Below are 26446 nucleotides of genomic sequence, written 5' to 3'. Positions count from 1 at the left end.
GATTAGAGACATAATACATATTAGACAAAGTAAAAATAATAATAGGAGACAGACTAGGACAAAAGGGAAGATAGAGTGAGTATAATAATATTAGAAGAATTTAAAGTGCTCATTTTAGTTCAAATGGGTTAGGATTTCAACAATAAGACTGCTTCTAATAATTTCAATAACATTGTTACATTAATGTAACATTTGCAATGATTTTTAGCATTATGGTTTTGCATGCTAAAAATTAACAGGAATTCTCTGCAACAGTTTGCTGTTTAGGGTTTACAATGAACAGAGAAATATGGCATAAATAGATTTGTAAAGGAAAACCATCAATTGTCACATATGTTTAGTCGTGACCATAGGCCACAAATTAAGACCTGAAGCTGTGTTAAGCTGCCACTTATCAAAAGATCAGCTAACATCAGTATGATTGGTAGGCACTGTAGACTTGATTGACTCCACAACAATAAGCAACAAACTGTAAAAAATAACACCATTAGCTTGTAACATAAGTAATGGAGAAATCCCATACTATTAGAAATGAAACTTTTACTTAGTCTTACATTGAGTTTGTTACTGAAACATATGTGGCTTTAAGGTAAATGTATAAGAACACTTATATATAGCATATTGTCAAGGAACCAATATGGCAGCAAACACCATACCATTAAATGGTAGAATCTTTCAATTCAATTAATGGGCAGATAATATCACCTAATGTAAAGCATTGTACTAACAAAACAATTAGAAGTGTTATGATTTTATAGTAGCACATGGTGAATTCGTATCTGACAAGATGCTTCTAAGATAATAAAGACACTCAGCTGATTTGCTCCAGACTCCAAAGTGCTTCTTCCAGTGAAATATTACAAATTGCCACTATATGTTTCATTCACTAGAGGGTAACAACAGCAGATGGTACTCTCCCAGCTTTTGCCGTTGTCAGGCTTTAACAACCTCATCAGTGTTCTCTCCAGGGAAGGTACTGTGTTTATTTCTCCAATGGAGGATTCATAAGTCAAATTCTCTTCAGGACAACTTAGTCTTACACATAATTGTAGCCGACAAATCACCTCTTCTGCTTTGAGTGGGGTAATTCTGTTTTGCTCAACATGCACATCCCACACATTTATATTGGTTTTCTTAGCATGTAACCATGAAATACATTTCTAATAAACTAAAGATTTAATAAATTAATCTGCAAGTTCTGCATAAAATCAGAGCTCCTTATCACCATGGAAATTGTCAAACACTACTAGTAATACATTAATGAAAGCTACATTTGAAAAAAATGCTTTACATACTTCTGCACAGATAATTTTACTTAATACAGTTTTTAAAATTGTAAGATAATTTTCAATTTCTGTTTTCAGGCTAGTTATGATCAAATTAAGCCATACTTAAAATAATACAGCACAGAAGAGGTTATTCAGCCTATTGTGCCTGTGTTGGCTTTTTGCAAGGGTTATTCAATTAGTCCAACTCCCCCGCTTTTTTTCCCATATCCAAGCAGTTTTTTTCCCTTTTCAAGTATTTATCTAATTCCCTTTTTAAAGCTATTAGTGAATCCGTTCCCACAACACTTTCGGGCAGTGCATTCTAGATCATAACAAGTGGTGCGTAACTTTTTTCCCATCACGTGGCCTCTGATCCTCTTGTCAATTACTTTAAATCTGCATCCAATGGTTGCTGACCTTCTTGTGACTGGAAACAGTTTCATTTGCTCAATCAAAACTCTTCAATTCTCACCTTAGCCTTCTCTGCTCTAAGGAGAACAACACCAGTTTCTTTTGTCTTTTCAAGCAAATGAAGTCTTTCATCTTTGGTAATATTCTAGCATATTTCCTTTGCACTCTAAGGCCTTGATATTCTTCCTAAAATATGGTCTCCAGAATTCTAAAATGTGGTTTCTCATCCATCATTCAGTACCTTGACCACTCAGCACTTAGATTCACAGATTAAAGAGGAGTCCTAACTGTTAGCGTGTGCGTTAAATAAACAAATCAATGAGCATGCCTCCAATTTTTTTAAAGTAGTATTGGGAACCTCTGAACATGATGCTTTCAATAATTCTAGGGGATAATGAATCTACAACTTGAAAGTAAATGATATTCAATACTAGATTCCATGGGCACTGTGAATGCAGTCAGAAGATTCATCCAAATGAGGTGAGAACACAAAGCAAAGTTCCAACATGACCTCTAACTGAATCTTGGGATGTCAGGATGACACATCAATGAAATTCAACCAGGGCCAATGTATATACACCTTCAATAGGTTAAGGTCTGATATTTTCTTTCCATCTCATACTCAAATATATTGCAATTATTATTGGTGTGAAATTATTCTTCTTTCAATTTTCAGAGGCAAATTTTACTCCATTGAATATATTGGGTCTTACAACAGTAACATTCTACTTTTTACAACAGTAGTATAGGACCCCTGATTTTTTGATATATCATAATGGCCTAATCTTGGATGTGCTAGGTACAATTTCAAAACTTGCAAATGACACACAACTTGGAAGTATTGTCAATTGTGAGGAGGATAGTGTTAAACTTCAAAAGGACATAGACCGGCTGGGTGGATAAATGGCAGGTGACATTTAATGCAGAGAAGTGTGAATTGATTCATTTCAGTGGGAAGAATGATGAGAGCTGATATGAAATAATGGAACAATTCTAAATGGGGATAAGAGCAGAAAGAACTGGGAGTATATGTACACAAATCATTGAAGGTGGCAGGCAGATTGAGAAACCTTTTAATAATGCATATGGCAACCAGGGGCTTTATAAATAGGGGCACAGATTACAAAAGCAAGGGAGTGATTATAAACCTGCATAAAACACCAGTTCAGCTTCAATTGGAGTCCTGCATCCAGTACTCGGCACCACACTTTCGGAAGGACATGAAGGTCTTAGAGAGAGGGTGCAGAAAAGATTTACGAGAATGGTTCCAGTAATGAGGAACTTTGATTGGATTGTTGAGAGAAGCTGAGACTGTTCCTTTTGGCAAAGAGAAGAGTAAGAGGAAATTTGGTAGAGTGTTCAAAATCATGAGAATTCTGATCAGAGTAGATAATGAGAAAGCATTTCTGTTGGTGGAAGGATCAAGAACCAGAGGACACCAATTAAAGGTGACATAAGAAGCAATGGCAACATGAGGAAACTTTTTTCATGCAGCGAGTGATTAGGATCTGAATTGCACTGCCTGCGAGAGTTGTGGAGGCAGATTACCTGAGGCCTTCAAAACAGAATTAGATAGTTACCTGAAGAGAAAAAAATTGTGGGGATATGAGGGAAAAGCAAATAGGATTAGGTGAGTTGCTCTTGTGGAGAGCTGGCACATACATGACGGGCAAAATGGTCTTCTGTGCTGTAATCGTTCTATGATTCTACTTTTCTTATTGATATGACACCTCACAATACCATCCTCAAAATATTGATATTTTGTCCTCTGTACTGTTAAAGGAACTATTAAGTGACATTTGGAAACTAGGGCCATTATCTTTTAAATGTAGTCTTTTGTCAACAACCCTCCTCTTTGAACTCCCAGAAAATTATAATAGAAACAATGGTGCTACTAATGATTACGTGAACTGTGCAAAGTTAATGTAACATTTACTATCAAATATAATCCACATATAAAATTTTAATTATGTTGAAATCTAATTATGTGGTAAATATGCAGTTTTTATCTTACTATCACTCTATTTTATTAGATAATTCACCAGACCGAAAGGTATGCATTTGAACAAAGTATACTCAAAATAGCATTAACATATATACAAATTTAAATATCATTCATGTAAATTTAAATGGAGTTCGTGTAAAATATAATGCAAAGTAAGTGTCACTCTAATCCATTAAAATGACTTGAGATATCAATAATAAAGCAGCTATAATTTTGTGAATTAAGTAGAATGGTGTTTGAAATTGAAAATATAACAGGTATCATGAGCAGTCCTTGTTGATTAGTAAATGGCTTGCCCCTGAACAGTGGGTTAGCAACCCTATTACCACAAGCTAACATATTTTTCTAGAGATATCCCATAATTATCTGTTTTGCGCAGTTTTGTACAGATTCGTTTCAGTGTATTCAAATCTTACCTGTAATATGATAACTGACTTGGCGGTTGATTTCAGATGTGTCATCATCTCTTGTGCTAAGGACTGCAACAACCTCTCCAGGCGAATCGCTCTCTCTAACAGATCCCCTATATATCTCATTCATAAAATTTGGAGCATTGTCATTTATGTCTGTAACAGTTACTTGAACAATTGCTGTTGATGATAGAGACATTATCTCACCATGGTCCAAGGCTACCACTGTAAAAGTGTAGACTGGCTGCCTTTCATGGTCAAGGTCTTTAAGTGTTCTAATCCACCCACTGTTGCTGTCAATAGCAAATATTTCTGTAACCTCTTCAAGTTCTGATTGAGCTGCTGGCAGCATATTGTATACAACTTGTCCATTAGCTCCTGAATCTTCGTCAATTGCTTGGACTTGAATTACTTTGGTTCCTATAGGCATTCCTTCCATTACTACAGCCTCATATGGGTTAGTCTGAAAGATAGGTTTGTTGTCATTCAAATCCATAACTTCGATTTTAACATTAGTTGTCAAAATTATGTCAGTTCTCCCATTATGAACTGTTACTGTGACCAAAAACTCATAAAAAGGAGTTGCTTCATAATCAAGTTTCTTGTCCAATTTTAACACTCCAGTGTGTGAATCTATTACAAATATTCCATCTTGGTTATTTTTCGATAATCCACCATTAATTATACTGAACAGAACAGTCTGACGAGGCAAAACTTGGATTGTACCAACTGTACTTCCTATAGGGACATCCTCTGGTAGCATGAATAAATACTGGTGCTGCAAAAAAGCTGGAAGGACTGTTTCAGGAGGAAGCACATGAAAGTAAACAGGAACGAGAACACTCCTCACAGGGGTACCACTATCTGAAGCTTTCACAAAGAAAGAGAGAATTGTATTTTTTAAATGGTCAAAATTTCCCTTTGTGACAATCCATCCGGTTTCATGGTCAATTTCTATTGCATTTGCTGCAATATCTGAATCGTCACTGTATAATGAGTATAGGATTTTAGCATTTTCTCCTTCATCCAGATCAAAAGCCTCGACTTGGATGATCAAGGACCCTTTTGTCACATCTGCTTTGACACTTGCCCTGTATTCCGAGGCCATGAACTGGGGAGCGTTGTCATTGTTATCCACGAGAATGACCTTCACGGTGCAGAATGCTGCTCTACCACCACCATCAACTGCCATCACTGTAATGTCAATATCATTCTCAAGAGGAACTTCCCTGTTTAGCTTTTCAGTTATAATAATCTGACCTTCAGAATCAATAGAGAACCGCTCCCTTGCAAAATTATTCAGTATAAGGTAGTTAATCGTCCCATATTCCCCAGAATCCCCATCAGTAGCCATTGCCTGAGTCACTTTGCTTCCAATGGCAGAGTTCTCTCTCAGTTCCACCACATAAACACTGCTTGAAAAGACAGGGCTGTATAGATTGGCACCAAGTACTCTGATGTGTACTTGAGCAGTGCTAGTAAAAATGCCATCTGATACAGAGACATTCAAGTTGTACACAGAATCCATTCTTTGCTTGCGGTGGTTGGAAAGTGTAATAATCCCTCTTTTGCTGTTCATGACAAAATTCATATGATCATTACCAGACAGGATGCTATACTCTAATTTGTCAGCATCAGAGCTATCTGCATCAGATGCCTGGACGCAAGTTACAAAATGACCACGTGGTGCAAGTTCATTTACATAAGACTCGTACAGAAGCTGGTTAAAAACTGGAGGGCTATCATTCATATCGATTACATAAACAATGACTGGGACATCAGTGCTCATTGGCGGGATGCCATTGTCTGTTGCTCTAGCTATGAAGCTATACTGCTGAATTAGCTCATAGTCCAGCATGCGTGATGTTAGAATCAACCCACTTGTGCTGTCTATGTGAAAGTAGTCTGTGCTGTTTAAATTGTCCTGGACAATCTGATAGCGTACTAATCTACTGTTTTCAGAATCTGCATCTACAGCAATAACCTGCAGCACAGGTGTTCCAACCATTGAGGATTCAGAAAGGGTTGCTTCATACATAGCTTTTTCAAAAACTGGAGGATTGTCATTAACATCATTTACAGATACATCCACAGTCACCTCAGCTCGAGCACCTGTTAGGGAATCTGTTGCTTTTACAGTCATTTTATAGCTGGATTCAGCTTCATAGTCCAGAGGGCGAATGACACTCATGACCCCTGTATCAAAATTTATACTGAATTGCTTTAAGGGATTTCCATCAGTAATGGTATATATTAGACTTTGACCTTCAGGACTTGTGGCATTGATGCTGAGGATAGGGGTGTATGGTTGGATGTCTTCATTAATAGTTCTTGCATAAAATGGTTTTGCAAAGACAGGCATTGCTTTATTAACTACTGTGATAGGCAGTTCTACAAATGTGGAAAGAGAAGGAGAACCCCCATCTTTTGCAATGACTACAACATCATATTCAACATTCGATAAATCAAATTCAAAAGGTTCTTTTAACATGACAACACCTGTGTTCTGATCAATCTCAAAGTGACCATACCCATCTCTAAGAAAGTAAGTTACTTCTCCATTTTTACCCTTGTCACGGTCCATAGCTGTGATGTGATATATAACAGCACCTGGTTCTGCATCAACTTGAACTGCGGCATAATAAGGAAGGCCTACAAATATAGGTGGATTATCATTAATGTCTTCAACCTGGACTCTAATGACTACCCGTGCAACACACCAAGGATCATACTCACGACTTGCTTCCACAACTAACTCATACAACTCTTGTTCTTCCCTGTCAAATGACACCGGCATCGTTTGCACAATTCCTGAAGTGGATTTAATTGTAAATTTGTCGCCGGGGTTCAAAATTCTGTATTTCAACGGCTCATTAAGCCGGTTACCTACTGCATTTACCACAGCCACTTTTTTTATTTCTGTGCTGTTCTCCAAGATGGAAGACGAATAAAAATTTTGAGTAAATTGTAGACCACTGTCAATTGCATCCTTCACTTTTATTTTTATCAGAGTTGTGCTGCTGAACTTCCCGTCAGATACACGAACAGTAAGTCTATAGAGTTCTTCAACAAGAGTGTGATTCTTTACAGTGATCAATCCACTTTTCAGACCAATCAAAAAATAATTTCCTGTATTTCCATCTGTCAACGTATAAGTTAATTCTGATAATACTTGAAAGTCAGGATCTGAGGCTGACACAGTGAGAACCTCAACACCACTATATGTTGGCAGGAGAAGAACAGTTTCATACACATCTTGGCTAAACTTTGGTGGTGAATCGTTGATGTCAGTCACATGAATGGTAACCTCTGCTGGAGATTCAGCCATGAGCTGTGGATTTCCACTGTCTCTGACATGAACTTGGAAATGGAAAATTGGAATTGTTTCATGATCGAGATTTGCTATAGTCCTGATTGCCCCTGTATTTGAATCAACTGAAAAATATTTCTTTGCTGTTGATTCAACAATTTGATAGACAAGCAAAGCATTCTGGTTGCAATCTGCATCAGTGGCTCTTATAACAAGTGGGTTGTTGTCAGTAATTAAAACAGCACTGTTGACTGGAGCAGCCTCACTAATGCTACCCGAGTATATTGAATGCAGAAATATCGGAGGATTGTCATTTTCATCAACAACATGAATACTGATGGTAATGTTTGAAGACATTCCTGCCATGTTGGTTGCCTGAATGATCAGCTGATAGAAAGGAAATTGTTCATAATCAAGTGCTTTCTGTACACTAATGACTCCAGAATAAGGGTTTATTGAGAACACACTTTCTGGATTTCCATCTTTTATTTCATAAACTATTGTGGATTGACTCACTGCTGAGATAATAATCACTGAGGTACCAACACTGGCATTTTCATTGACCTCGATCATGTATTCTTTCTGAGGGAACTTGGGTTGTGAATTGTCCGAGAAAGTCACAGAGATACGTACAATTGCAGTAGCAGAAAGGGCTGGGAAACCCCGATCAGTCACTTTAACAGTCAAAACAAACTGGCCGAGGGATGAGAGATCAAGTTCTTTAGAAACAGTAATAATTCCCAAAACTGGTTCGATTTTAAAAGTGTTCTCATTGTTACCTGAAAGAGGAGAGAGAATGATCATAAATTTAAAAAGCTGTATATATTTTTCCAGTTATTAAACAGACTATAACACACATTTTACAAAGAAAATTGAATGCTGAGCTAAAATTTGTATTTTTATCTCAATGTTGCAAGCTTTTTTGGTCATTCAAGGTATAGGTACTTTGAAAATTAAAATTCATAAGATACCTTTTAAGTTTCAATATTTTGACTGATTCATAAACAGTAAAAATCTGGAATCCAAGAGGTTTTATTAATGTGGCACCATCGTTCCGGAGAGAAGTGGTAGCTGGTCAGCCGGTTGGAGCATGACGATTCCATTAGGAATCCAAATTGGAAAAAGGATATAAGAAAAGCAATGAGAGAATATAAGAAAAGATTTATGGGCAACATAAACAAGAACCCAAAAATCTTTTATAACCAAAAATAAGTGAAAGGGCAGTTAAAGGAATATGGTCAGTTAGGGACAAAAAAGGAAATCTTCTTGTGATGGCAGAGGGCTTGACTGAGGAACTGAATGAGGACTTTGCATCTATCCTTGCAAAAGAGAATAAAGTTAATAGGTTCTATTTTAACTCTGTGAAAGTGAATTATAATCACACTCAGTGTTCTAGTAGAGGAGGGTGAGTAAAGATATTGGATAAGATAAAAGTGGGTGCTAAATAGGTTTGAATCACTCAAAGTTATCACATCACCTCATCCAGATGGGATGGATCCAAGGTTGCTGAGGGGAGATAAGGTGCAGATAGGAGAAAAACTGAACACAATCTTTCAATCCTCCTTGGTTATGGGGCTAGTACCAGAGGATTGGAGAATGGCAAACATTACAAAAGAGGGTTAGGAATAAATGTGGTAACTATAGGTTCATCAGTCTAATACAGTAATGGGATATCTACTAGATTGGCAAGAACCAAATAAATTCTCATGGATAATAAGGACAGACAGCAAGGATTTATTAAGGGAAAATTTTATCTAACTAACCTGAGTGAGATTGTTAATGAAATAACAGAGAGTGTTGATGAAGGTAATGCCGTGGATATTGTATATGTGGACTGTCAAAAGGCATTTGACAAAGTACTGTATAAAAAACACCTTTGGGAAATACAAACACATGACATTAAAAGGATGATAGCAGCATGGGTATGAAATTGGCTAAGGAATAGGAGGCAAGAATAGTGGTGAATGGAAGTTTTTTTGACTAGAGGGAAGAATGCAGCGGGGTACCCCAGGACTCAATCATTGCTTGTTTTTTGGAATATAAATGACCTGGGCTTGGATATAGGGAGTACAATTTCATAGGTTGTAGATAATACAAAACTTGGTAACATGGTAAGTATTGAGCTGGATGAAGACAGACCTCATGAAGGAATAGACTGGTGAATTGGCAGGCACATGACAGGTGCAATTTATTGCAGATTAGTGTGAAGTAATGCACTTTGGAAGAATCAATATAGAGAATAAGTATAATCTAAACTGTTTTATTTTGAGGGTGCAAAAGCAGAAGAAACCAAGGGTGCATACTTGCAAATGTTTCAAGAAGGCAGGGCAACCTGATAGAGCAGTTAGGTCTATATATGGGTCCTCGGCTTTGTGAATAGGGACATTGAGTACAAAAACAAGAGCCAGTTTCATCTGCTTGATGAGTTCAGGCAGTATAACATTAGCATCCAAAGCTTTGCCAAAAGCTTTAATAAGGACCTCCACTGTGGGTTCGATATCCAGCTCTTCCTGACAGCCAGGCTCTCCACGGTGTTTATAGCTTCCTCAGTGAGTGTTCTCTCCAGAGTACAACTCAAGGTAGTGTTCCACTTTCTAATTATTAATTGCAGTTGGTAATGACTTCCCCTGCCTTTATTTTTGATGGAGCTATTTTTTTTTGCTGATGGACCTGTTGCCTTTCAGATCTCATAATACATGCCCCCAGCATCTCCTGTGTTGAAAGGCATCTGGATATTGTGGCAAAATTGTAACCAGCAGTCACTGGTACACTGTGTAGCAGTCTTTTGGACTTTACTTTGAGTAGCTCTTAATGCATTCAGAGTCTTCCCGCCCAGATTTCTCCTGTAATTAACGGGAATGGATTGCTTGGCCTCAATGACAGATTCTAATACAGTGATGTTAGCCTTGAACCAGTCTTTCTTTTGTTCTTGCTTCCCAGATTTTGAGTACGGAATTATAAATGGTGTCTCAAAATATGCTCCACTTCGCTTCTGCAGTCTGTGTGGAAATGCCGGAAAATGCCTGTTCAGCCAAGTTAAGGAACTGTTGGTTTTTATTAGATAGGCAGTATGACTAGACACAAGTGCAGCCTTTCTGTTTTGAAAGAAAAAGCTTCCCTGGTGTACACCAGGGGGTGATCTGTATCGCAGTCAGTGCTGTGGTAGCTGCATGTGTTGAGAATGCTGTTGAAAGAGTCATGTCTGGTGATGATCAGATCCAGCTGGTGCCACTATCCTGATACCTGGGTGTTTCCAGGACATTTTGTGGCATGGTTTGTTCTGAATGAAAGTGTTAGTTGCACAAAGCTCATGGTAACAGCAAAGTTCAAGAGTCTCTGTCCATTTCAATTTATCTTTTCCATGCCACTATGTCTGAGGCAGGAGGGTCATGCTTCATGGTCCATGCCCACCCTTGCATTGAAATCCCACAGTAGGTAACGATGATCTGTCTTAGGGATTCTGCTGAGAGCAGTGTCAAACTGCTCGTAGAATTGGTCTTTCATCTCTGTAGTGTAGCACAGTGTAGGAGCATAGAAACTCATGCGGTTAGTCAGCCCTGTTTGAGTTGAGAGACAGATAGAGAGGATGCTTTCTCAACCATTTTTGAGGGCCTCTATCATCAAGAGCAGTGAGTTCCTTACAGCGAAGCTATGCCCTGCTCAAGCATTTCCATTGAACTCCTCCCCTGCTACACGACTGTGTAATGTTTTTCTTTCAGTGATCCACTCTTGGTGAGCCTGGTTGCTTGTAGGAAAGCTATGTCAATGTTCATCGCAACTTTTGAAAGGAAATCAGTCACGTACTTGAAGACGACTAATTTGCAGGGTTGTGGAAAGAAGGCTGGGGATGTAGGCTGGCAAAGGCTCCACAGGCCAAGTGATAATCTTCTGTGCTATAAGATTCTATATCTGGAGCTTTTTTGCAGAGGCAGTGGTCCCGGCCTAGCTGAAAAGTCTTGCAAGCTTGCCTCTGCAGGGCTGGGAGGCCACAAACTGATTTAATAGCAATCAGGCAGGCCTCAGAGAGGGGGATTTAAGACTGCAATCACTAGGCCAGGGATGGGGGGGGCAATGAACAAACAGGGATGATGATCACAATTAGGGGGCTCTCCATTGGGCACAGGGAGCCCAAACAGTGGGGAGGTCCTCCCGAGTCAATAGCCAGGTTTCCAGGTTGTCAGCCTCACCACATCGTGGGACATCCTTGCCACTAGTAGAATACTAGTGGCAGTGGGAAGAGCCCTGCTTCTGGGGGGCATTGGGGATATAAAATTCCAGCCTATGATTCTATGAAGAAATAATTCATGGCACTTAGGTAAACAGTGGGAGGTCTACCAAGCAGTCTGCCAATTCATTTTGAGCCTCTTTAATGCTGCTGTAGAGGGCCAGTTACAGCCTTTGATTTTTAATGCTTTTTAATGAAAACCTGGATAGGCTACAAAGAAGTTATGTTTAAATATGCTGTTCAGGTAAACTCTCTAAAATAATACTCTCTAATACATAGATAGATCATCCATCATGTAAAAAAAGCCTTGTCAGATAGGAAGCATCCTTTGATTCAATCTGGGGTTTGAACATTGGGGAAATACAGATACAGTAACTAAAACTGGCAACCTCAGGACCGAGCTCTTGCTGGATTTTGGATCTTGCCATTTTTTGGGTTGGGCAGGTCAGGTCAGATCAGGTCAAGAGTAACTCAAATCACTTGTAGCACAGGAAAAGACTAGCGAGCTTAGTCAATGCACCACCACATCAATGCATCACCTAGCCCATCAAGACATTAAGTTATTTTACTTATCTAATATTAATGAAAATTCACGCATGGCAGCTTAAAAGCTTGCTGACTTTCAGATAGCCAGATTTGAAACACTACCTGTATATCCTGCTAAATAATTTTTAGCTGCTCCATGAGTATTCCCTGTGTACTAGGCAACAGACACAGCTTCTCACTTTAAATCATGTTAATATTTCTGGCACAATTCGATGCATCAGATGTGTAGCAGAAAATCTTAGATGTAGGATTATTCAATCCTTACACCTCTGGTTTTAACACTCATACTTTACTGCCTACAAGGACATTTTCTTTAAATCATTACTCACCTCCTTCAATACTGTATAGTAGTTCAGCATTTTGACCATTGTCCTTGTCTAGGGCTGTAACTTGCAACACAGCAGAGCCATAAGCAGCAGACTCAAAAACCGAACCATCATACACAACGCTAGTGAAGTATGGGGCATGATCGTTGGCATCATCTACATTTACTAAAACCCGTACCAAGTTACGTCGATATGGAAACTCTTGATCTCGGACCTGGTGAAATAAATTCAAAAGATACTTTAAAAGGTCTGAACACTTAAAAAGCAGCAGCCATTAATAACATTTGTTTTTGCATTAATCCTTGTTAAAGAACCAAAGACACATTATTAGCACATAAAGTGCTATTCAGAATCCTTGATGCATCCCATTTGGTCCTGATGACTTAACAACTTCAAGTACAGCCAGACTTTCTAATGCCTCCTCTTTGTCAATTTTTAGCCCATCCAGTATCTCATCTACCTCCTCTCTCATATAACAAAAACAGAATTACGTGGAAAAACTCAGAGGTCTGGCAGCATGAGCTGAGTTTTTCCAGGTAATTCTGTTTTTGTTTTGGATTTCCAGCATCCGCAGTTTTTTGTTTTTTTCCTCTCTCATATGACTTGGCAGCATCATATTCCTTGACAAAGGCAGAAGGGTGGAAGTTGCGCATGTACTTGCCATTATCTTTCAATCCTCCTTTGGTGCCAGGGACTGAAGAATTGCAAATGCTATACTCTTGTTCAAAAAAGGGTATAAGGATAAACAAAGCAACTACAGGCTAGTCAGTTTAACGTCAGCAGTGGAAAGCTTTTAAAAGCAATAATCTGGGACAAAATTAACAGTTACTTGGACAAATGTGGATTAAGGATTAATTAAGGAAAGCCAGATTTGTTAAATGCACATCATGTTTAAGAATCTTCATTGAGTTTTTTATGAATTAACAGAAAGGATCAATGAGGGTAATGTGCCTGATGTGGTAAATATGGATTTCTAAAAGGTGTTTGATGAACTGCCACAAAATAGAATCACTATAAAAGTTGAAGCCTATGGAATGAAAGGGAGTGTGGCAGCATGAATCCAAAGTTGGTTGACTGCCAGAAAACAGAGATTGGAGGTAAATGGTTACTTTTCAGATTGGGGAAAAGCATTCAGTGGGATTCCCAAAGAGTTGATGCTAAGACCAGTGTTTATCCTGATAAATATTCTGACCTAAACTTAGGTGTACAGGGCACAATTCCAAAAACTTGGAAGTATTGTGATCTGCAAGGAGAAAAGTGATAGGCTTCAAGAGGACATAGACAGATTAATAGACAGGTGGCAGTACAGAGGGATCTGGGTGTCTTCGTACATGTATCACCAAAGGTAGCAGGCAGGTACAGTAACTAATTAGGAATGTAAATGGAATGTCAGCCTTTATTGTAAGGGGGTGAAGTATAAAAGTAGGGAGGTCTTGCTACAACTCAACAGGACTTTAATGAGGCCGCATCTGGAATACTGTGTACAGTTTTGATCTCATGGTATACACGTATTGCAAGCTGTTCAGAGAATGTTCATCGGTCGATTCTTGGGGCTATCTTAAGACTAAAGCTTGAGCAGGCTGGACCCTTACTCATTAGAGTTTAGAAGAATGAGAGGTGACCATATTGAAACATAAAAGATTCTGAGGGAGCTTGACAGCTGAGAGGATTTATCCCCTCAAGGGGGAGTCTAGAGCTAGGGGGCTCAGTTTAAAAATAAGGAGTCTCCCATTTAAGTTGGAGATAAGAAGGAATTTCTTCTTTCAGAAGGTCATTCGTCCTTGGAATTCTTTTTCACAAAATCACAAAAACACACAGTGCAGAAAAGGCCCTTTGGCCCATCAAGTCTGCACCGACATGTGAGAAACACCTGACCTACCTACCTAATCCCATTTACCATCACTTGGCCCATAGCCTTGAGTGTTATGACATGCCAAGTGCTCATCCAGGTACTTTTTAAAGGATGTGAGGCAGCCCACCTTCACCACCCTCCCAGGCAGCGCATTAGACCGTCACCACCCACTGGGTAAAAAAGTTTTCCCTCACATCCCCCTAGACCTCTTACCCCTCAACTTGAACTTATCCCCCCTTGTGACTGACAGTTCAACTAAGGGGAACAGCTGTTCCCTATCGACCCTATCCATGCCCCTCATAATCTTGTACACCTCGATCAGGTTGCCCCTCAGTCTTCTCTGCTCCAAAAAAATACCCAAGTCTATCCAACCCCTCTTCAAAACTTAAATGTTTCATCCCAGGCAACATCCTGGTGAATCTCCTCTGCACCCCCTCCAGTGCAATCACATCCTTCCTAACATGTGGCGACCAGAACTGCACACAGTACTCCAGCTGTGGCCTCGCCAAGGTTCTATACAACTCCCTACTTTTGTAATCTATACCTTGAATGATAAAGGCAAGTGTCCCATATGCCTTTTTCATCACCCTGCTAACATGCCCCTCCGCCTTCAGAGATCTATGGATACACACGCCAAGATCCCTTTTGTTCCTCAGAACTTCCTAGTGGCATGCCATTCATTGAATACTTCCTTGTCAAATTACTCCTTCCAAAGTGTATCACCTCATACTTTTCAGGTTTAATTCCATCTGCCACTTATCTTCCCATTGTGACCATCCTGTCTATATCTTCCTGTTGCCCAAGACACTCAACCTCACTGTTAACCACCCAGCCAATCTTTGTGTCATTCACAAACTTACTAATCCTACCCCCAACAGAGTCATCTATGTTGTTTATATAAATGACAAATAATAGGGGACCCAGCATAGATTCCTGTGGTACGCCACTAAACACTGGCTTCCGGTCACTAAAACATCCTGTTGTCATCACCCTCTGTCTCCTACAACTAAGCCAATTTTGAATCCACCTTATCAAATTACCCTGTATCCTATGTGCATTTGCCTTCTTTATAAGTCTCCCATGTGGGACCTTGTCAAAGGCTTTGCTGAAATCCATATAAACTACATCAACTGCACTACCCTCATCTGGTCACCTTCCCAAAAAATTCAATCAAATTTGTTAGGCATGACCTCCGTCTGACAAAGCCATGCCGACTATCCCTGATCAAACCTTGCCTCTTCAAGTGGAGATAGATTCTCTCCTTCAGAATTTTCTCCAATAATTTCCCTACCACTGACATGAGACTCACTGGCCTGTAGTTCCCTGGCTTATCCCTACAACCCTTCTTAAATAGCGGCACCACATTAACTGTTCTCCAGTCTTCTGGCCCTCCCCTGTGGCCGGAGACGAATTAAAAATTTGGGTCAGAGCCCCTGCGATCTCCTCCCTTGCCTCCCTCAGCAATTTGGGACACAAATCATCCGGACCTGAAGATTTGTCCATTTTTAAGCCTGCCAATACCTTGTACTCCTTATATCAATTTGCTTAAGAAATTCGCAGTCTCTCTCCCCAAGTTTGATACCTGCCTCCTCATTCTCTTGAGTGAAGACGGATGTGAAGTATTCATTCAACACTCTAGCGATGTCATCTGGCTCCACCCATAGATTGTCCCCTTGGTCCCTTATGGGCCCTACTCTTTCCCTGGTTATCCTCTTCCTATTGATATACTCAAGGAATATCTTGGGATGTTCCCTACTTTTACCAGCCAGAGTTTTCTTATATCCCCTCTTTGCTCTCCTAATTGTTTTCCTAAGCTCCACCCTGCACTTCCTGTACTCCTCTAATGCCTCCACTGATTTGCTTCCCTTGTACCTGCTAAAAGCCTCTCTTTTCCTTCTCATCATAACCTGAGTATCTCTGGTCATCCATGGTTCTCTGGGCTTGTTAGTCCTTCTTATCACCCTAGAGAGAACATGTTGAGCCTGTACTCTCCCCATTTCCTTTGTGAACACCCCCCACTGTTCCTCTGTAGATTTCCCCACAAGTAGCTGTTCCCAGTCTACCTTGACCAGATCCTGGCTTATTTTATTAAAATCTACCCACCCCCAATCCATTTTTTTTTATAGCTTGAGCAAGCATGGATTTACAAAGGATAAATCATGCCTGATAAACACGACAAAATTTTTTGAAAAAGATAACTAAAGTGGTAAAGACAGAGAAATGTTATGTAATTTATATGGACTTCCAGAAGTCATTTGATAAAGTCCCTCATAAGAGGTGGTTAGCTAAAGCTGGTGTTCATGGTATTGAAGGCAAATTATTGTCCCAATTAAGAAATTGGCTGAGTGGAAGACGACAAAGAATAGGAATAATGGCACTCTCATTGGCAGGATATGACTTGTGATGTCCTGCATAGACCTGTGTTAGGACCTAAACTATTCGCTGTATTCGTCAATGACATAGATGATGAGATGATGCCCACATTTGACAATGACACAAAGATATGCATTATTGTAAGCATGTAGGTGCAAGTGTAAAATTATAAAGAGATATTATAAAAACACTTAATGAATGGGGAAACCATGGAAAATGGATTTCAATGTCAGGTCATCCAGATTGGGTCTATGAATGACAATAAGGGAAATATAAAAGGTAGATCAGGAGAAACTATGTCCCTAGCTGGGGAGTCTAAAACTTAGTGCTAGACTTTTTAGAAGTGAAATTAGGGGACAGTTCTTCACACAAAGAGTGGTAAAAATTTGGAACTGTCTTGCACAAATAGCAATTGATGTGTTACAGACACGGAGAGGGGCAAAACTGAATTCCTTTTTTTTCTCACCAGCTGTCCATAATCAGAGGTATTTTAATTTTTGAAATAGGCTGTGGCAAGTTTGTGAGATCAATTCTGAAATTGGTTCACAGCAAACACTCTTTAGGGTTAAACTGGAAGGATAGGTTATTCACAGATTCAAACCCTAGGAATGGTTGCAATTTCATACACACGCACAAGCACACAATAAGGAAGGAAAGAGGAGTTTTTACAACTATGAATAACTTTAAAAAAGCTGATATGGATATCAGTTAACATTATTATTAGAGTCTAGAAAGTTAGGGTCTAGTGAGGATTCCTTCACACAGGAGCTACAGTTCAGCTGACTGAAGTAGGATTTTGCAGAATTCCTTTAAAGTTGATGGTGATGCAGTGAGATAAGGTTGGTATACAGGGACTTGGTCTGCTTGGCAGGCAATGGCAGCAATCTTCCAGGGCAACAGGGTTCAAAGAGGGTTAAACTTGATGCAGACTGTCAGCCTGGAGTGCTGCTTTTATGTTTTCAGGCTGACGTTTAAACAACAGAGTTATGGGTCTGCACATGTTAAAAAATGCTCTGGCCTCTGGAAATGTTAAAACTTTCCAAAGGCCAGAAGCTTTAGTCATGTGATATTGCCAATTAATGAATCAGCTGCAGGCTAACAAGTAGTTTCTGTACCTCTGGTCAAAATGCATTGTTCACCTTAGGAGATAAATGGTGGCTTTTAGCACCCCTACAGGTATAATGAGTTCCGATGGCTCTCCCTTTGTTATAGGATCAGGCTGGGGAAACTGAACATCTGTTGGCCCCTGGATTTGTGGATTGTAATGTGTCCTCAAAATGGGAGGTGAGAGATTCCACAAGGATGAGGGTTAAGCTTTTGTCCTGTAATTGTTAATGAAAATTAGCAGAAACAGTAGCCAACTTATGAATCATCTGACCTGTAGCTGCCTTCTTTTGGTTCAGTAAAGTCCATTTTTTTAAAATAAGCAACAAGATAATTTAACAGTTTATGATCTTTTTCATGTCTTAGGGACATGACAGATGTCAGATCAATTGTTAATTTTAAATCTGAGATTGGTAAATTTTTGTTATCCAAAGGTATTAAGGGAGATAGGGCAAAGGTTAGTATATGAAGTTACATCAAAGATCAGCTAAGGTCTCATTAAATATTGGAACAGATTTGAAGGACTCCTGTTCCTACATTTCTAGAAATTATCTTGTGTTAAGAAGGTATACAACTTACATTTTTTATGAGGCAGTTATGACATATATCACAGGGGTAATTTCACAGAGCTCTGTTGTGAATACCTAGCTTTGCCATTCACACTTGGATTGCAGATAAGGTCTAACACTAAACCTGTAATTCAACAAGCTGCCTGGCAAAATTACTCCTTGCACATAAAGGAGTGCATACTCCAGTGCATTGAACTAAGGAATAGTAACATGTAGCTTCATAAGGATGACACCACATATAGTTAGGATTGAAAATTCACAAACATACAGTAGCTAGTTGAGTGTGGTAATGACAGAAGTAGCCAGGAAGCAAGTCTCCAATTTATAATCTCTGACCTACCCTGCTTATCTGCATCTAGGGTTGATCAGTTGAATTGTCAGTCAAATAAGTTACTGCCTTTCCAGTTGTGGACTTTCCTGGCAGTGGGGCTTGGTTGCTTATCTATCTGAGATAAGCTGACAAACAGTGTACAGTACCTTGGAATGGAAGTCAGGCGTAGAAAGCTGGATTTTCAATTGCTGGTTGGGGACAGGAATGGATGTGGATGAGATTTGAAAATCGCATTCCCAGAGGGCAGCACTGGATCCCGCCACCTCCGGAACTGACAAAATTTTCACGGCCTTTATGGTCATGAGCTGGTGCAGGTCTGACACCCCCACTTCTGTCCATGCCATTTTCTGGATATTGTGGGCTTTATTCTCCTGCAGGATGAGGGGAGAATGATGCCCTCCCTCAACTCTCATAGCTTGGCACTGACACGAGCCACTGTGCTCTTCAGTGGTGGCCACTTCCCATTTTTGCCTCATATATGAGGGTGTCTGACATCTCAGTGATGGGACTAGGCACTCACTCTGACGATGTGAGGACATGCAGGCTGCGAAGCTCATGTGCATGCTGCCATGTTGAGAGTTAGAGGCCTGTCACCAGGGTGCCCCTTGACATTCACTTTCCCAGATCTTATGAGGCCATTGAATTGCTTGTGGCGCTGGACCCAAGTCCTCCTGGTGATGCCATGACTCTTTAGCTCCTCCATCACCACCAGCTATACCCTTTTGGGCTCCTGCAGAGGTTCCTTCTGGCCAGATACTGGAAAGTAAATCTGTTGCCTCTTGGCCATAGCCTCATCGAGGACCTTCAGGGAGGCATCTGAAAATCTGGCGGCTGCCTATTCCCGGCCATCTCTGGCAATATCGGCTCAATCCCATTCTTTTCTCTGGGCAGCCATTTTCAAAGGAAGAGGGAGGCCTAGTCATGGCTGCTGCTCACCTTTCTAAAGGTTCGTCAGTGTCTGTGTCCCACCCCACCCCCCAACCCTCCCAATGCCCCCCCATCGCCCCCCACCCCCCCCAAACCCCCCCATCCACCCCCCCAACCCCCCCCCCGACCCCGCCATCCACCCCCCCCATCCCCCCATCCCCCACCCCCACCGCCCCCCCTCCAGCGCCAAACCCATCCCTGGACCAATCAATTAACATATATTTAGAAATTGTGTCATTTGAGAGGTTTGGCACCCAAAACCAGCGGCCAGGTTTAAGAATTGAAAATTTGATCCAGAGGATCTATTCCAGATAACTAATAACCAAATAAGTTAGCTGATTTACAAAAATAGCTTTGTGTACCTTGTTATTTTCTATATTATGAGTGTGATAATATAGCGTAAAATTCACCATCAAGATTATTTTGTTTGTTCACATTTATGAAAGACAAATCAGCTTGATGGCTTTACAGTAGTGTACATTTCATTAGGTTGTGCATCAGTTTGCCTTTCAGAAGTTAGGAGAAATGCAAGTTGGGTATGAGCAAAACTAACCTATCCAGCCCAAATAATGAGGAGCTGCACTGTTAAAAACCCTGGATGTATTTATTAATTGTGAAGGTAAACTCCTGATAGTAAGGAATGTGAAATCCAACTTACAAGATAGACTAGTAATTCTCATAGAGAGCAGGCCTGAAATTTATAACAATGTGCTACAAACTGATAACAAGAAATCAATGTCTCCTCTAATTTATTTCCATTGTGCGTGGCCTATCATTTGAATGCATGGTACTGTTAAATCTTTTTGCATGCCCGTGCTCATACTTTATCTTAAAGGGGACAACTAATGAGTGCACTGAGAGATACTTTTTGGGTTGCTGTATATCCGCATACTCAGGCAACTTACAGGGAACATTGCAAGCAATATTGTCACAGTTTCCATCAAGAGCATCAGGACAAGAACAACCACTTACATTTATAGTGTACTTAAAATAGTAAATCTTCCAAAGCACTTCACAGAAGTGAAGCAGATGGCAAGCATTGATAAGAGTAGGGCAGTGACTGAAGGCATAGTCTTGAGGAGGGACAGAGTGACAGCAAAGTAGCGGGGTGTAGGGTGGAATGGGGCATGGATAGAAACAACGTTCAGGGTGAAAAGCACACAGAGGCACACAGTTTACAAAGCAGGAGGAATTTGTAAATGAGGCTATAGATTTGGCATTTAATGCTTTAGGGTTTTAGAGCTAATTCAGGCTCACTAGGACAGGGTAATACGAGTGCATTGCTTAGTTTTGGTTAGTAATTAGGGTACACTTATGAATGACCTGCAGTTTATACAGAGTGGAGCTTAGGAGGCTGATGATAAGATTGAGAAGCTGAGCCTGGAACTGATGGAATGTACAGTAACATTTCAGTAGTAGTGGTTAGTGAGATGAGGGCAGAGGAGGGCATTGTTGCAAAAGCAGAAAAGGTAATATCAGTGATTGCTCGGACATGGGGATTGAAACTTGAACAGGAGAAAAAGGCTTTGCGCTGTTGGACTTGGTCTCAGTAAACAGAAGGAAGAGATGGAACTAAGGGCTAGGACGCTGATTTTTAGTAGATGAATAAGGATAGCTTCAATTTTACTGATAAGTTGGAAAGAATCAGGTATCTAACAAAAATGCTATTAGCAAAAAAAGGACAGATTCTTTTACTTGGACTGCACCCATCAAGTGCATTCCATATGCAGTATAATAGCTTTTTTATATTAGCTCACATTTCTTCTGCTAGTATTCTAATGATATTGTTGTTTACAATTCACTTATACATGCAGCTCAATGGGATGAATAATAGAAAATCAACTCACTTTATTAAAATAACACACAATTGTACTCAATATAAATGCCAGCCCATTTAAAGCTTGCTAGAATGTTTTTAATGGAAAATAAAACACAACACTGCAAGAGCTGGTTAACTGATATACCCTGTCAAGGCAGTAATTCATGCCCTTAGCTGCATGCTTTAATGTGTCTGGAATTTTTGCTCAAAGCTATTTTATGTCTAGATTTATAAGAAAACTTGGAGAGAATATTAAAACATAAAATTATGCTAACCTCTATATTACATTGTGAAGTATTTCTCAGCCTCCCTTTGGCAATTTTTATATTATTTTGCTTACAGTAGATTTGTAAAAAATTGTGGGATAATTACTTATAATAAATTAATCCACCTGTGGACATTCAATTACTTGAGTGAAAAAAACTAATAGATCAAATCTTCTGGTCTCCAGACCATTGGGGACTGGATGTATGACAAACTCTAACTCAGAGTCGAAGATTTTGGACAGTTCCGATGTACTTGAATAGTTACCCAGGAAATGTCAGACATATTAAAACCTAGTCTAACTCCTAGGTTACTCCAGAACTGACCCAACAATCACTCACACTGACCCCCAGACTACACACCCTCAACCAGCCTGGATTGTTCCGACTAGCCCTGAAACCCCAGCTGCCCCTACCGACCACCGACTACCCACCATGAATACTTGACTACCCATTGTGACGAGGCTACTCCTGAATCCCTGACTACCCCCTTAATCCTTGATCACACCCAATCCCCAGCTACCCTACTGATGACCCAGCTACTCTCCCGGCCTCCCCAACTAATATCCCCAAATACACACCCTGACCACCTGACTACACCCCGACCTGACACAACTACCCCCCCAACCTAACGACCCACTCAACCATTTACTCATTACCCACTTACTCACTACCCACTTAACCACCTCACCTACTGACTCTATCCGCTTACCCACCTATTCCCTCATTCACTCACTCATTCATTCACTCACCCATTCATTAATATTCAGACTGGGCATTTAAACTTACCATATGGCAGCTAGTGCCATAAAAAGGGGGCGCATCTTGTCTTCCCCCAACTCTACTACGAACTGATGGACTTCTGAGGGACATTGCGCTCTGCATTTCTGGGACAGCCGTTTTCGTTACACCCTGGTAAAAATGCGGAGCAGCATTGGTTCAGGCAAATTCTGCATGCAGTGGCAATCTGATGATGATTGCCGCTCCTCGGAAGATTCAGAAGACTATTCCGTAGATATGTACTGTCCATACTTGTAATGGGTAAGAACTTAGCAAATGGTTACAAGTGCCATGATATTACTTTTGTGAAGAACAAATATGAAGTAAAAATTTGAACAAAAATAATGCATTTGACTGAATGTGGCATCAAGGAGCCCTAGCAAAACTGGAGTCAATGGGAATCAGGGGGAAAACTCTCCACTGGTTGGAGTCATACCAAACACAAAGGAGGATGTTTGTGGTTGTTGGAGGTCAATCATCTCAGTTCCAAGATATCACTGCAGGAGTTCCTCAGGATAGCTACCTAGGCCCAACCACCTTCAGCTGCTTCATCAATGACCCTCCTTCCATTATAAGGTCAGAAGCGGGGATGTTCGCTGATGATTGCACATGTTCAGCACCATTCACAACTCCTCAGATACTGAAGTAGTCCATGTCCAAATGCAGCAAGACCTGGACAATATCCAGGCTTGGGTTGACAAGTGTCAAGTAACATTCGTGTCACACAAGTGCCAGGCAATGACCATCTCCAATAAGAAAGAATCTAACCATCACCGCTTGACATTCAATGGCATTACCATCGCTGAATCCTCCAATATCAACATCCTGGGGTTACCATTGACCAGAAACTGAATTAGACTAGTCATATAAATGCTGTGGCTACAAGAGCAAGTCAGAGGCTAGGAATCATGAGGCTAGTAACTCACCTCCTGACTCCCCAAAGCCTGTCTACCATCTACAAAGGACAAGTCAGGAGTGTGATGGAATACTCTCCACTTGCCTAGATGAGTGCAACTCCCAACAACACTCAAGAAGCTTGACACCATCCAGGACAAAGTAGCTTGCTTGACTGGCACCCCATCCGCAATCATTTACTCTCTCCACCACCGATGCACATTGGCAGCAGTGTGTACCTTCTATAAGATGCACTGCAGGAACTCACCAAGGCTCCTTCGACAGTACCTTCCAAACACATGACCACTACCATCTAGAAGAACAAAGGCAGCAGATATATGGGAGCACTACCACCTGCAAGTTCCCTCCAAGTCACTCATCATCCTGACTTGGAAATATATCATTATTTCTTCACTGTCGCTGGGTCAAAATCCTGGAACTCCCTCCCTAACAGCACTGTGAGTGTACCTACACCACATTGACTGCAGCGGTTCAAGAAGGCTGCTCACTACCACCTTCTCAAGGGCAATTAAGGATGAGCAATAAATGCTGGCCTAGCCAGCGCTACCTAATCCATGAATGAATAAAAAAAATCTGTGGCTGAACAACCTCTCCGTGTCTATCCTATCAAGTTCCTTCAGGTTCTTGTGCATTTCAATGAGATCATCTCTTATTCTTCTAATCTGCAAAGAACATAAACCTAAATTAGTCATCAGAGGACAATCCTCTCTTCCCAGGATACAATCTGGTGAATGTTTGCTTTACCATCTGAAGGCGTGTTTCCCTCTTTAGATATGTTGACCAATACAGTGCACTGCTGTGGTCTCACCAAAGCCAATTTCAGCAAGATTTCCTTCTCCTTGTACTCTGGCCCCCTTACACGTGCAATTTTCCTTCCTAACATGCTATTTGCCTTCCTAATTGCTCCTGTACGCTAAGTTTCTGTGTTCACTGAATGAGCACACCCAACTCCCTAAGCATCAATATTTAGAAATTACACACCATTTAAAATTATTGAGTATTTTTATTCTTAGTGAATAACATCGCAATTCATCACACCATGCCTCATCTGCCACCATGTTGCCCACTCACTTAACCTGTCTATAGATCTTTGTGCCCTTCTCACAGTCTACATTCTCACCTTGCTCAGCATTGTTTTTTTAATTCACGGGATGTGGGCATTGCTGGCTAAGCCAGCAGTTATTGCCCATCCCTAATTGGGCATTTAAGAGTCAACCACATTGCTGTGGGTCTGGAGTCACATATAAGCCAGACCAGGTAAGGGAAGCAGATTTCCTTCTTTAAAGGGCAATCGTGAACCGGGTGGGTTTTTTTTATCAACGACAATCGACAATGGTTTCGTGGTCATCATTAGACTTTTAATTCCAGATTTTTATTGGATTCAAAAACTCTCCTATCTGACGCGACAGGATTCGAACCTGGGTTCCCAGAGCATTACTCTGGGTGTCTGGATTACTAGTCTGGCAACAATATGACTATGTCATCGCCTCGGAGGGATGAGGTTGTCACAAGGAAAGGGGATTCGGAGGGAGCGGACAGTCTCTGAGACTCCCGAGTGGATGACCGAGGGGTGTCAGCTGCTCGTCCTCCTCCTTTCGCTTACCCGAGGGCCCTGGCCTGACTCATTGAGGGGAAAGAGCATTTGGAGGGATGTCGAGGTGTCCCGTTTCCCTCTCATGTTGCAATTGCAGAAACTCAGTCATGGCTACCACAATGGAGGGCATGTCTGCACATATCTCAGTGTTTTGCTGGACCAGGTTCTCCATGGCATTCACCATCCTTCCCATGGAGTCCTCCATATGCGCATATGTGGACAACATTTCATCTAAGGGAAGACAGACGCACACCTCTGACTCACGTGCCACACTGTTGAGGGCTTCCAACAGCTCTGCGTGATGTTCCCCTGCCTTCTGCTGACTCTCCACGATGGAAGGCCGAATCTAGAGGCTCATCATCTGGCTCGGACCTCACAGATGCCTACTCCCCAGCAGTCCTCCGGGTTGCTTGGCTGAACCTGCCTCCTCCTGCAAATAGCAGACACGTGCCCAAACAGTGACAACCAGATGGTGAACCCAAGCCTGCTCTAGATCTAGGTCCTACTGAGGTGTGCCACCCTGCACTGGTGGAGGCTGTGGGTAAGCATTGTGATGGTCTTCCAGGCTGCTTATTTACAGGTCTTCAATGTAGGAGAGGCTGTTTTGGCTGGAGATGAGGACCTGGATGGAGCTGAGGGACTGGTTGGCTAAGGGTGTCGGTCGCTTGGCAGAGATCCCTGTGAACCAAAGTAGAGATGCTGAGTGCATAGCAGCAAAATCAAAAGCAGGAGAAAGAGAGCACTCACAATTACATTGAGAGAGGGATAACGTGGGTGTTCATTGTGGACCTCACTGTCGTCACAGGCACGGCCCACCTCCTCGCATTCAGTGCAATGGCACACTCCTCAAAGTGAGTGAGGGGCCTCTTGTGGACTAGTCTGGGACCTCTCCTTGTTGTTGTGAGTCAGCTTCTCCTGCATGAAAACAGATGGAGAGTGTGAGCAGGATGCATGTCACTGTGAGGAATGTTTGTGTGATGAGCGAAGCCATGGACTGGATGTGGACGTGAGCTCCAGAGGAGATGAGCCTGATGGAGATGTAAGGGGGTGTCTGAGGGTTGGTGGCGTTGTCCCTTGAGGTGTGAGATTCCTGTGGCTTTGTGATGGGCTTGTGAATGTGAGAGTTGAGAGTGATGAGGTGGTTGACTTACCCTGGCAGAAGGGATGCGGGCATTCATTCTCTCCTGCACTGGATGTCTGACTTCCTCTGTGCTCTGGTGGTGTTGACTGCCGCTGCCACCGCCTCCCAGGCAGATTGGTGACTCTGGCGGAACCCCTGCAGCTAGAGTGGGGGTGGAGGACATCGCAGCAGCCTTCCACTGCGTCAAGCAGCTTCCCCTAAGAGGTATCACTCAATTTTGGGGCTGCTGTCTTCTTTGCTTTCGGGGCCATTTGTCGCCTGGAGCAGTCCTGGTCTA

General features: G+C 41.2%; 1 protein-coding gene across 1 annotated transcript in view; it reads right to left on the bottom strand.

Moving 5' to 3' along the window:
• LOC121283992 (protocadherin Fat 3-like) overlaps nucleotides 1-26446 on the bottom strand; it is a 619931-nt gene that overhangs the window by 142412 nt on the left and 451073 nt on the right. Inside the window, exons 10-11 of the mRNA XM_041198874.1 lie at nucleotides 12505-12715; nucleotides 4101-8183 (exon numbers count right to left, since the gene is read on the bottom strand). Coding sequence (XP_041054808.1) covers nucleotides 4101-8183; nucleotides 12505-12715 — 4294 coding nt within the window. The remainder of the gene's footprint in view (nucleotides 1-4100; nucleotides 8184-12504; nucleotides 12716-26446) is intronic.

This window comes from Carcharodon carcharias, chromosome 11 (genome assembly GCF_017639515.1).
Source record: "Carcharodon carcharias isolate sCarCar2 chromosome 11, sCarCar2.pri, whole genome shotgun sequence".
NCBI lineage: Eukaryota > Metazoa > Chordata > Chondrichthyes > Lamniformes > Lamnidae > Carcharodon > Carcharodon carcharias.
This window is presented reverse-complemented; position numbering and strand designations above follow the sequence as displayed.